Source organism: Rhineura floridana, chromosome 22 (genome assembly GCF_030035675.1).
Source record: "Rhineura floridana isolate rRhiFlo1 chromosome 22, rRhiFlo1.hap2, whole genome shotgun sequence".
Lineage (NCBI taxonomy): Eukaryota > Metazoa > Chordata > Lepidosauria > Squamata > Rhineuridae > Rhineura > Rhineura floridana.
In genome coordinates, this window is record NC_084501.1 from 6,150,018 (window position 1) to 6,163,783 (window position 13,766).

At 40.3% G+C, this 13,766-nt stretch overlaps 1 protein-coding gene across 8 annotated transcripts in view; it reads right to left on the reverse strand.

The window, feature by feature from the left end:
* The window catches only part of LOC133374993 (SLAM family member 5-like), a 48,026-nt gene extending 41,459 nt beyond the window's left edge, over positions 1–6,567 (reverse strand). For 2 of the 8 annotated variants that reach the window (XM_061606408.1, XM_061606407.1), the window contains exon 1: positions 6,366–6,523. In XM_061606408.1, coding sequence (XP_061462392.1) covers positions 6,366–6,414 — 49 coding nt within the window. In that variant the 5' untranslated portion in view covers positions 6,415–6,523. Of the gene's footprint in view, positions 1–6,365 lie in introns of all 8 variants that reach the window. The other 6 variants (XM_061606415.1, XM_061606412.1, XM_061606410.1 and 3 more) reach the window with 5 other exon arrangements.
* Between the last annotated feature and the right edge of the window lie 7,199 nt (positions 6,568–13,766).

Consider the following 13,766-nt stretch of genomic DNA (forward strand, 5'->3'; position numbering starts at 1 on the left):
AGGCAGGGCTCTGTGCTTTGGTGGGCGTTCCCACCCTGCCAGGGCTAAACTGGAGGTTGGTATTCCATGGACCTTGTTCAGCTCGAACATGATGAGGATCACCCATCCCTCAGATTAGCACAGCCAGCTCTCTAATGAACATCCTATGATATTTGCTAATTTATTTATAACATTTCCATCTCTCTTTCCTCCCAAAGGACTCCAAGGCCACTAAAACAATACAAGCTTTTAAAAAACAGTTTAAAATACTGAAAAACAATCAAATATTTTCACAGCTAATAATCTCAAAGTTGCCACAAACAGTATATTTCAGCCTGGTTGAACATAAATGTTTTAAACTTCTTCCAGAATGTAAATCGCGAGGGAGACTGTGATGTCCCTGTGTATAGATATTACTATAAACATGGTAAGTGCAGGTATATTAAAGTATATATGGTAAGTGGACTGAGTGAGAGGGAAGAGTACATGGGCTAGAATGCTGGAGAATGCTGTATGATGATTGGCTGAGCGTTTGAGTGGCTGAAGGTATAAATGAGAGGAAGACAGTTGAGAGGGGGTGGTTGGTTGATGAGAGGCTGTTGGTTGTGGGTTGGATTGTATTAGGCTGGTATTGAGGCAGATTATATATGACTAGAAACATAAAGAGTAACACAAAATATGAAACCATATGCTTGTTAAATATACCTTAAGTAATCTTGTTATTTCCTGGTGTTTATAAATAAATATTTTTCTTGGTTTACCAAAAGTCTGATCCTTGGCTGGGGCTTTCACAGACCAGAAGGGTGGGCAGGGTATTTACCAAGGTGGAGAAACAGTATCAAATGGTGGCAGCGGTGAAGAGATAGTGTATCATCAAGTATCCAGAGCAACCCAGGGCTGTATGCTTTATTGGCACAAAGATACAGGGGGGTTGTGGCCTGCAAGTGCACCCAGACACAAAGTAACAATAAACCAGCAGGAGACTAAGGCAAAGTCTCAAGGCAATATTGTGAAACAGGGAGTGGCTGGTGCTGCTGCCTAGCAGTAGGATCTTGCGAGATCTGTGCTAGTGCTGATGAGAGAACAAATAAAGAACAGGACCCTGAGGTGGGACTGTGACAAAGTGGTGACCACAGGTGGGATCCTAGCAGATGGTGGCCTGAGGTAGGATCCTGACGGAAGGGGGCCCTGACAGAGACAGACTCTCTTCACCAAGGTGTTATAAAGGGCTTCCATTAAATGGGGAGTCACTACCAAAAAGGCCCTGTTGTGGGTCAGTGCCAGTGCTGGCACCAGGAGCAAAGCCTCCCCTGCCGATTAAACAGCCTGAGAAGTTTGACCCAGCTGAAGATGTTTGAATATGTTTTCAACAGTTCTAAAAATTCTAAATGTATCTCAGTAATTGCTTTGTATTCATGGATGGGGGGGGAGAGGAGACAGATGGACAGTGGCAAGCTGTGCCTCTTGCTCACCATGAGTTCATTAAAAGCCAGAAGGGAGCCCTCTGTGCACATGGAGGGCTCTGTTCACACACGTGGGGACCTGACCAGTGGAAGGGTCCCTCCTCACACTCCCACCAAGCTCACAGCAGTATGCAGAAGGACATTGTTCAGGTTTTCAATGAACATGAGGAAGGGGAAGGGTGCAGCCTGCCCCCCCTCGCACTTTATTTATTTTTTTAATAATTTTTATTCAAATTTTTCAAAAAACAAACAAAACAAAATAAAAAAAAATAACAATACAACAAAAAATAAAAATAAAATGGTTGACTTCCGATTTGTCGCAGATCAGCTATAAGTATATAATATACATCAAACCTGTCCCTTAATATATACATACAGAATCCCTTTTCTCCATAGGCTGTCTTAATTAGTCGTCAAATCCCAGTATCATCATTTTATTTTGATCTTTCAACAAAAAGTCTAAGAGAGGCTTCCATTCCTTAAGAAATGTATCTGTCGATTTTTCTCTAAGTAAACATGTCAATTTATCCATTTCTACTGTCCATTAATTTCAATAGCCATTCTTCCATTGTTGGTGTTGATTCCATTTCCCACTTTTGTGCATATAATAATCTTGCTGCCGTAATCATATATAATATTATTCTTCCATATTTCTTTTCTATTTGTTTATCCATAAAACCCAATAAAAAAATTCTGGTTTTGACTGAATATTTATCTTTAGGATTTTTTGCATCGTCCTACCTATCTGTGCCCAAAATGATTTTGCCTTTTTACACAGCCACCACATATGATAAAATGATCCTTCTTGTTGTTTACATTTCCAACAAACATTAGAAACATTACTATACATTTTTGACAACTTTTCTGGAGTCATGTACCAACGGTACATCATTTTATAAAAAATTTCTTTAAGATTATAGCATAGTGTAAATTTCAAGCCTTTTTTCCACATATTTTCCCATTGATCCATTTGTATGTTATAACCAAAATTTTTTGCCCACTTTACCATACACTCTATTACTTGTTCTTCCTCCATATCCATTTTCAGTAAGAGTTTATACATTTTCGCAATTATATTTTCATCATTTGTACACAATCCTATTTCAAAATCAGATTTACTTATTTCAAACCCATACATTTTCTTGTCCGTTTTATACCTTTCTAACAATTGTAAATAGGCAAACCATTGAAAACTATATCCTTCCTTTATCAGTTTTTCTTTCTCTTTCATTATATATTCTCCATGTACATTTTCTAATAGTTCTTGATAAGTTAACCATTTCTCTTTTCCAGCCATTTCTCTTCTATAAAACGCTTCTTGACTTGAAACACATAATGGTATTTTCGAATAAAACCTTGGTTTATATCTATTCCATATTTTCAACAGAGGACGTCTTATAAAATGATTATTAAAGTCTACATTTACTTTTACTTTGTCATACCATAGATATCCATGCCATCCCCACTTCAAATTATGTCCCTCCAAATCCAATAGTCTTTTATTCCTCAGTAAGATCCATTCCTTTATCCAGACTAGACAGCAGGCAGCAAAATAAAGTCTCAAATTTGGTAATCCCAGTCCTCCTCTTTCTTTGGCATCTTGTAGTAGTTTAAATTTAACTCTTGGTTTTTTCCCTTGCCATACAAATTTAGAGATATCTTTTTGCCATTGTTTAAAAGGTAAATCAGAGGATATTACAGGTATTGTTTGAAACAAAAACATCATTCTCGGTAGTACATTCATTTTTATCACAGATATTCTAACCATTAATGACAGTTGTAGTTTATCCCATCTTAGCAAATCTTTCTTAATCTCTGTCCATAATTTTTCATAATTATTATGAAACAACTTTTTTATTTGTCATAATGATACCTAAATATTTCAACTTTTTCTCTATTGTAAAATCTGTCTAAATTCCCCCAACTGGCTTGCCATCCTTACGCACACTTGCCGGCTGAACTCAGTGGGATTTCCATCTGACAAAAAAAGCACGGCATTCTGAAAGTAGTGGGCAATCTCTTTTTGGTCCAGAGCTGTTTTCACTTGGGGAGGGGGAGTGTAATTTGTCAGGGATTAACAGTTCCAAAATAAAGACCACCCCACTGATTTTCACCATAGCTACCTCGGTGAGGATTCCCAATTCCATGCAGGCCTACCCAGAAGAAAATCCCTAGTGGGTTTGGTGGAGTTACTTTCAAGTAAGAACACAGAGGCCCTTTTTTTAGTACAACAAACCAGGACAGCTATTGTCTCAGAAAGCAGGTGAAAGCAATTCCTTTCTGACATTACTGTTCCATACACTCACAGGGCAGAAGCTCACCAAATTGTTCAGGCAGCTGGCGTGGGTGGAGAGGAAACGTCTTTTTCCCCAAGCCGTGAAACCAGGCAGAAACTTTTTTTAAAAAGTTATTTTTATCAAATAAAATACTATCCCCATTTTTCTGAAGCTACACAAAAACAGAGAAAACACCTTTAAAAGACTGGAGAGGGGGGAAACAAGAGGAAATGAACAGAAAGAAAGGGACTCTGATGGGATGGAAGAATGGGGCACCTTTCGGAAGAGTCAGGGGCTGCATAAAAATGGAGCTGTGGTGGGGGCTGCATGATGTTGTCCCAGGGCTGAAAGCAGAGAGGAGGATGGGAGCAAAACTAGAATATCTTCTGACAATGTTAAAAAATACAAAAATATTAGGAAAATATATATGCAATAACTGAATCACATATCATTCTATTAAACTATTTGAAAGACGTAGTTATGGAAACAGATTTTGAAATGATTGCAACATTACTAATATTAGCAAAGATTGAAATTGCAAAAGAATGGAAGCAAGCGAAGGTACCACCAATTCTTGACTGGTTTAACAGAATCTGGGATACTATCAATTTGATAAAAGTATTATCTAGATGCTATTGGAGGTCGCTGATTCATAGGGTCACCATAAGTTGTAATCGACTTGAAGGCACATAACACACACACTGTATTATCTAAGAGGGGAAAAGGGGCAAATAAATAAATATGAAGACAATTGGGCAATGTTTTATTATGTTTGGAATCAAATGTATCAGGAGAACAAGTATCCATACAAACTATTTTCTTTGCTTTGATCTATTTATGTAACTGCATTTATAATTTTGAAAATATGCTATATATGGATATATATTATTAGTAATGCCTTTTTGTTACTCATATTTCCCTAATTGTTTATAAATTGTTCTTTAATAAAGATTATTTTTTTAAAAAACTAGAATGAGTTGGCTCTGCTTTGTTGATGGCTCTGGTCCCTGTGGGGCCCCTGCTTTCTGCCCCAGCTGTCCCAATGGACACCCGCCTGTCACTGGCCTGCACTCCTTCCCAAGCAGCAATTCTGGGGAAACATTTTTTGTATGTGGCGGCAGAGCACAGAACCTTCCTGAGCATTTTGGTGCATGAAACAAAAGCCTTCGCTGCGGTTTGTTTGAGCTTAAACATGTCACTTAGACTTCCTTTCTTGTGGCAGAGCAAACATTTATATTGGCCGTTATTCTTCTATCAAGACATGTGTGCTCTAAAGACACGAGGGGAGCTATTCAGAGACACCCACAGGAAAAGGCAACATTTATCACTTCTAAACGGTGAAGATTAGATATTTCCAACACCTACCCCTCAGTATTTCAGTTTAATACATCCTTTTTCAAAGTTCAAAGTGATAAAATAGAGTCCCAATTGTTTCTTGCAGAGGATGTGTTCTTGTCTATCAAGCTGTGCAGGGCCTATAACAGCTGCCTACCCAGAGATAAGGGGCAGCCACAATGGCTGGGTGCCCTCTACTCTTTTGAAATCTCCAGGCAACGAAATACTGGGTTGTGTGCCATGCAAATATTTTTTCCTGAATGCCATGCCTCCATAACAGAGCTTCTCCCAGAGCTCAAATACAACCTTTTGCAGCAGGGAAAATGCGAATGTCCTCTTGCAGAAGGTGATTCCGTTGCAAAGCTGGGTGATGCTTGGGACCCATTTGATTGCACTTGTGCAGGCCCCTCTTGTGCCATCAAGAGGTAAGACATGCAGTGCCCCCTTTCTCCCCAAAGGCCCACCCTAGTCGTGACCCATTTGAAATGAGTGACGGGGAAGGGCATGACTCAGAAAATGAAGATATTCACTTCACGCCCTGCTCTGGACTGACTGGAGCAAACCTCAAGGAGCAATCGGACTTCTGTCCTTGGTGTAGTGGACTACCATTTATTCCATATCTGGATAACTTGCCAAACTTCAACAGATCAGTTGATGGACCAATCAGGCTGCCAATTATTGATAAATATAAGGATATGGGCACGGTAGTTCTGGGAAAACTGGAATCGGGCTCTATCTGCAAAGGACAGCAGCTTGTGATGATGCCAAACAAGGAAGGCCTCCACTCTCACAGGGGCACTGTCGAACAAGATCGTCTAGGAATGGTTCACTCCTTGTTCCCCCAACAAAAGCAGCTAGACTGGAGAGGACTAGGTCAAGAGCCTTTTCTGTAGTGGCTCCTTCGCTATGGAATGCCTTGCCAACTGACCTCCGCCAGGCACCCTCCTTGCTGTGTTTGCGACGGGCCTTGAAGACTTTGCTCTTTACCCAGGCTGGGGAGGGGACTTAGGTCATTAGTCTGCAGTTCTAGGGGTAGTTTTAATCTTTTGCTTATGTTTTTATGGATTGTATTTGTATTTTATTGTACGTCGCCTGGAGTGGCGGGATAATCCCTACCAGATGGGCGACTAACAAATTTAATACATAAAATAAAATAAAATAAAATGTGCCACCTCAGAGAGCCCCAGCAGCATGGCAGAGAACCAAGCAAGCTTCTTGGAAGCTTATCAGGGGTTCCTTGAGCCTGTGTATCAAGCATGATCTTCATGTGCAATGGTACATCAAAAAAGAAAAGAAAATCAACAGAACTTACCCATTGATGGGGAAATGAGGCACAGAAGCAAAAACGCGCAGCTTGTCATCCTTGTGGTATTACTCGTACTGTGATCTGTATGTCAAAATTGCAGCAAAACACGTAATCTCACAGGAAGCTGCCTTATATGGAGGGATTGTTGGGCTGTCTAGCTCAGTATCAGTAGTGCAACCAGTCTTAAATTTAGTTTTCCATATTTCTACAACAATTTGCATTTTTAAAAAAAATTCACCAGCATTTTAGTGCAAGTTTCTCCTAATAAACATACTTTTGTAAGCAGTTTTGACTGATGTGCACATTTTTGCAAGCAATATCTGGTCATATAATGCATTTGGGTATGTTACTTTCACTCTTATAGTCATTGTTATGCACATCGTCCCCTAACATATGCATTTTGGTAAACATTGCTTGGTTGGAGAACTGCATCATAAAATTCGGATAAGTGCAAATTTCAAAGGATGGCTGTGTTTCAGTTCTCATACTGTTTTGGAAAATGCAAATTTAATTCGCCTTGAAATGCAAAGTGAATCAAATTTCTCCCTCATCCCCAATCAAGTGTAGCTTAAAATCATAATATTAATTTCACACATTAAAAGATATTCTTCATATTTATTTTGTTATTTAAAAAGTCAAAATTACCCATGTGTAATTAATAAAACCATTATAATCAGTGAAAGCAATAGTTTCATTAATCCTAAATGAGTAATTTTGAATTTTTGATAACAAAATAAATATGAAAATCATTTGTAAATGTATGAAATTTGTTCAGTTATAATGATGTTTAGCTGAAATTGCTTTTTAAGATGTTTTTAAAGATGCTTTTAAGATTTTTTTTAATATGTTTTAAAGTCTTTTGTTTTTAAGATGTTTTAAAGTGAATTTATGAATCATTTATTACGGTCACAGGCCAAAATACTAAAATGAGTATAAAAAGCCACCAAGATTAAAATACATATAAAACACAACTGCTGAAAATTACTCCAAACCAGATAAATGCAAATTAAGTAGTTCCTTAGTCAGAAGACTGGCAGCCTTTTTATCCTCATTTGCATTGTGATCATGTTTTTAAATGCAGTTAGTGTTTTCGTTTGCCATCCCGGGCTCCTTCTGGGAGGAAGGGTGGGATAGAAATTCAATAAATAAATAAATAAATAACATTTAACGAGGTTGCATAAATGGAGACCATATTTCTTTGAATTTGCTGTTTTCAATTCCTATCTTATTCATGCTCTTAAATAATATCTTACTGTAGCCATGAGTGCAAATTTGCAGATCTCACAAAGGCACTCTTTACCATATGGTAATACAAAAGCTTTCCATGATTGTGCAAATGGCGGTCTTGCTGCTGAAATCATATAATCACGTAAAAGAAAAGTTCAGTACGTTCCTTTTTTATGACTGGACTTTATAGTATAGAGAGCCAGTGTGGTGTAGTGGTTAGGTGTTGGACTACGACCTGGGAGACCAGGGTTCGAATCCCCACACAGCCATGAAGCTCACTGGGTGACCTTGGGCCAGTCACTGCCTCTCAGCCTCAGAGGAAGGCAATGGTAAATCACCTCTGAATACCGCTTACCATGAAAACCCTATTCACAGGGTCAGCATAAGCTGGAATCAACTTGAAGGCAGTCCATTATTATTATTACTTCATAGTTCAGTAATAAGAATAAGGGATCCAATGGTATCTTCAAATCAGTTTAACAATCATTTCCCACTATTTTTGACCATGCAAGCAAGACCACAACATACAAAAATTATGTTCCAGACTCTCTCTTACATCTACTATAGTGTCAAAAGAATTATTCTAACACTGCTCGTTCTTCTCCTAAAGAAGCAAAGATATAAAAGCAAGCTGCATTTTGGAAAACTTCAAGGAGCTTTTAAAAAGGCTTCAGAGCCCAATAGTCATAATATTTAGCTTTAAAGCCCATTAGGCTCATCCATCATGTCAGAGAAATAAAATGTTTGGTATCGTTATTTTCACTTACTTTACTTCTTTACGTTTTGCATTTTGTGATTCCTAGTAGTGGCAACTGATTATTAATCAATTGTGATTATACTTTGATACACCTTGACTTTATCTTATTTACCTTCCTAATAATTCAGGTTCGGGTTGAAGACAACTGGATAAACTCATCAAGGGCTCAATGAACTTAGAGGTCTGGGAAACTCTGATCTACATTGGCTGGCAGGGACGCTCCAGGGCTTCGGGCAAGAGTCTTTTCCCTGCCCTATGTGGGGATGTCAGAGATTGAACCTGGGACCTTCCACATGTCAAGCTGATACCCTAGCAGGGGGGCGAAGGCTCTTCCTATTCAAATCGTTGCCTACTCTTCATGGCTTTGGGGAGGTGGTCCAAGGGCAGCATTATATTTTATTTTGTTTTTTCCTTTACCTTTTTTAAACAGACACTAGTTGCACAGAGCAGCTGTGAAGCACAGCTCCTGTTCTCCGGGTTGAAAAAGGGGCTGCAAGTGCCACGGGGCAACAGCATGCAATGACGTTTTATGTAAACCATCATAATTAACCAGTATATAATCTTGTTAATAAATAAATAAATAAATAAATAAAACCCAGTCCTTGTGGTGGGTCCAGATTCTGAAGAGGATTATGATCCAACCTGCGTAGGACTCCAGGAGGTGCAGATCAGCTGAGTTTGCATCGGAGCACAGATCCACAGGTTTCCTCACCCCTAGGCGCAAGGAGGGGTGTTTTTGCCATGCCTACCTGTCAGGAAGTTGGTAAGGAAGGCAGGAAACAACAGCTGGCTATGCAGCCAGTGTCAGCGGGAAGGCTTAATTTCCCAACCTGGAAAAGCAGGTGAGAGTTGCAGCAGAAAGCAGGACCATGGACAGCTCTGAGCAGAGCCAAGCTGGAAAAAATGTCTGCCTGGATTCCAACTGTTTATATTTGTTTTTATGGTTATTGGATTTTAAATAGCTTTATTTCTTGTTGTGAGCTGCCTTGGTTTCCAACCCTACCTCACAGGGTTGTTGGAAAGACCACACACACACACTGCGGATGTATAAATACATACAGCCCATATAATAGTTTATTGTCAAACCAGTTGGTCGTTGCAGAAAAATCAGTATTCGTTTTTAAAAAATCAGTATTCGCTTCCTACAGAATAAAAACTGTAATACCTAAGTAAGCCCTGCCTACTTGCTTTAAAATAGGACTGGAGAGGGGGGGGACAGAAAGAGAACACAAACACAATTCTTTTTTACATTCACTCCAAAGTCCCATTGATTTTCAGCACATTCATAACCATGTCTACTCAAAAGTAAATCCTATTGAATTCAATGGGATTTACTCTGGAGATATGGGATTAGCAATGCTTTTACCCCCACAAAAGCAAGTATTGGGAAGGTTTTCAAAACACTGCCCAGGATCTGACTCCTACACACAAGAGGGGAAAAAACTGAAATGTATATACTTACCCAACTGATGAGATTTTCAGATAAACGGGGGGGGGGAACCACCATTTTCTGGCCTTGCAATGAGGTTTACTAGACACTGCCACAGGTCAACCAAACACTTCACTGATTGGCTGCAATCCTGAACGGGCGGAGTTAAAGCTACGAAGTGCTATACAGTAGTTTAAAAAAAATTTAACGGGTGGGCTGACGTTTTTATGTATGTCTCGAGAACCGGACCACCTAGAAACTTATTTTTTTTAAAAATTAAAGCTGAGGATCACCCCCCTCCGCATTCCCTGCACCCCCCTAGTGACGCCACTGGTCGCAATTGACATGACAAGAACAACAACAGACACATTGGCTAATAGCCAACTAAATTATACTCTGAGGAGACCCACTGAAATCAACTGAAGACAATTTATTTCAATGGGCCTACTCTAAGTATGACTTAACATTGGCTCTCATCTTTTAATGGTGGAGGAAGGATTAGTCAATAGCTTTCTTTTTCAAATGTGATTTCCACGCCTTAATCTTGCCATAATTGTATTCTGTAGTTAACAGCCACAAACCCGACAAAGCATTCCCAGGTTAGTGTTGAGGAGAAACTGATGTAGATTAATCTGTCGCCTTCTGCCTCCCATTTATAAGAAGTCTGACCACGCTGTGGTGAATGTTTCTAGGCTGAGGTGGTTTTCTGCATTTCCCCACATTCTCTAGAGCCCAGAATGTTTTTTTTTGTGGGGTAACATTTTCCATTCTTCTTTGAATATGAATGGGAAAATATAATTCAGAAATTCAGTACTTCTGGAAACTGCTGGCCAAGATGTGTGATGGCAATTAAAGGGATTAGACACATTTTCATTGTGTAATAACAGCCATTAACCAAACCACAACATTCTGTTCAGAGGCAGCATGCCTCTGAGTACTAGTTTCTGAGGTGGGCAAACCACATCAAAGAGAGGTTGCATTCTTGACCTGTTTATGGGCTTTCTGAAGGCATCTCGTTGGCTACTGTTGTAGACAGGATACGGAACTGGATCGACTATCAGTCTGATCCAGTTGTGCACTTTTTATAGACTTTAAGTAACTAATGGACAAACCTTTGCTTTTTGGGAAGAGGTTGGAATGCCTTTAAAAAGTGTCATTTATTAATTAATTAATTTATTTATTGCACGTGTATACCGCCCCATAGCCGAAGCTCTCTGGGCAGTTTACAGCAATCAAAAACATTAAAACAAATACACAATTTAAAAAACATATTTTAAAAACAATTTAAAACACCATTTTAAAATTCAAAACAATTTTAAAACACATGCTAAAATGCCTGGGAGAAGAGGAAAGTCTTGACCTGGCACCAAAAAGATAACAGTGTTGGCGCCAGGCGCACCTCATCAGGGAGATCATTCCATAATTTGGGGGCCACCACTGAGAAGGCCCTCTCCCTTGTTGCCACCCTCCGAGCTTCCCTCAGAGTAGGCACCCGGAGGAGGGCCTTTGATCTTGAACGTAGTGTACGGGTGGGTTCATGACAGGAGAGGCGTTCCATCAGGTATTGTGGTCCCAAGCCGTCTAAGGCTTTATAGGTCAAAACCAGCACCTTGAATTGAGGTCGGAAACGTACAGGCAGCCAATGCAAGCGGGCCAGAATCGGTTTTATATGTTCGGCCCGTCTTGTTAAAGCACCTCATTCCTACAGGCTTCATCCATTGCTCCAGAAATCTAGAACAGGGGTGGCTAACCTGTGGACCTTGTTAGCGAGCCTCCTTGGTAGACAGACATTTCACTTACACATGTTCATACATGTATGGCTGCCCAGTTGTCTCCTGAATGCCTCCAGTGTTGGAGAGCACACCATGTCCCTAGGGAATTGGTTCCACTGTTCGAGGAGTACAACAACAGAAGCAATGACATGGGGAGGTGGTGGGCTCTCCAACACTGGAGGCCTTCAAGAGGCATCTGGACAACCACCTGTCAGGTAAGCTTTAAGCTGGATTCCTGCATTGAGCAGACGGTTGGACTCGATGGCCTTATGGGCCCCTTCCAACTCTACTATTCTATGATTCTATTAGGATCTTTAGACAGTGGCAGTCATGTGTCTTGGCAAATTTGTCCAAGTCTATTCCAAATAGGGATAAAGTTTATTACTATTCATTAATAGGCAAAAAATCTTGCCGTTTAAGAACATACCTATAGCCAACAGATATTTCTATCAAACTTTAAAAAGCAGGGAAATTGGGCAGCTATAGTGAATGCACCAGGGGAGCAGGAGACCTGACCTCCTGTCTGAGATATTGGACTGCCCTACAAATTGGTCAAAATGCAAACACAATTTGGGTTGGTCTTTCACAGTCCAATCCGCTTCCTGTGTAGCTTGGAAGGGAGAGGGGGAAGGAGGGGATTGGAGGGGGAGGGACAAAGGCAGGGTGAGGGAGGGCAGGTTTGATCATGTTCATCCTTATTGAGTTCAGTGGTATTTACTCCCATGCAATCATGCTTAAGATAGGTAAAACTGACCATGGGGAGGAGGAGGGGGAGAGGGGGGGAGGAGATTGGGTGGGTGGGCACTGGGCAGAGGGGAAGCCTCTTTCCTTTTCCAAAGGAAAACATTGTGAACAGTATCATTGCTTTTCAGCGTTTCCCCTGCCTTTTTATTCCACAGCAGGCACATGAAGCCTCACAGCCAAATTTAAACCAAAGCTGTCCCTGGCCACATTTGCACCAGACTGTTATTTCATTTTAGGCAGTCATGGCTTCTCCCAAAGAATCCTGGGAAGTGTAGTTAGTGAAGGGTGCTGAGAGTTGCTGGGAGATGCACTGTTCCCCTCACAGAGCTTCAGTCAGAGTGGCTGACTGTTAAACCAGTCTGGCCACTGGAGCTCTGTCAGTGGAATAGGAGTCTGCTGTCAGCACCCTTCACAAACTACACTTCCCGGGATTCTTTGGGGGAAGCCATGACTGTCTCACGTGAAATCAAAGTCAGGTGTGGGTGTGGCCCCCTGATTAGGCAAGCCCAGCAGCTGTGAGTCTGGCTTTTAGAACACGGACAGTTGGTTCTTACTGAGCATGCCCAACATTATCATTCAGTTCAAGCCAAAATTTCTTAAATTAATTAAAAATCAGCCAGGCATTTTTTAAACTTTTAAACTGCAGAAGATGAAGGTCAGAGTATGGGGCAAGGTGAATATCAGGATTACAGGTACTCTGTGAACATTGCTGATTTTTTGTGAATTTCAACAAATTATGAGAACTCTGATAGAAAAAAGTCCAAAAGGGCTCTGGGTTTCCCCCCCCTCATTTTACACTTTGAACTCTCAATTCTCTCTGACTGTTTTGTGTATCACCATGACAATTTACAGGGTTGTTAAGCAAGCATTTCTGAGTTCAGGATTATAAGTTTTGTAAGGTTTTGTTTTGAAATGAGCTTACCGGAAGCATCAGAATGGGAAGGGGGGTATTTTCAATTTAACATTGAGGAATGTGAAAAATCCACGCTGGCTATAGTATACAGCCACTCTTGTGGCTGTATAATACATATTTAATACTGCAATGGGGAACAATGGGGAACTTTTTGTCTTTAATTCCTCTCTTTAGGCACTTTATATGTTTGAATCAATATATACCTTATTCTGAGTGCAGGGAGAACATCTGTTGTGGTTGTTGGGTATGCTACGGAAGTCATTCTGGTGACCTAGCTACCTTTGTACCACGTGGTACTTTGTGCATCTTTGAACCATTAAAAAAAGTTTTGCTTTGGCAACACAGAAATTGTTTCTTGGAGGAAGTCTTGGAGGAGAGTGTCCAATTGAGCTTCTGTCTACCTGAACCATGCTGTGACTTTCTTCCCATTAGTGTCAGAGTGGAAAATGTGTTTAATAGTAGAAAGTTTGGTTAAAATGCTGGAGAATTTCCATGAGGATCTGATCGCAAATTGCTGCAGAGACTAAATTTAAGACTGATAAAAACGGAGAGGACTGAAACGGCC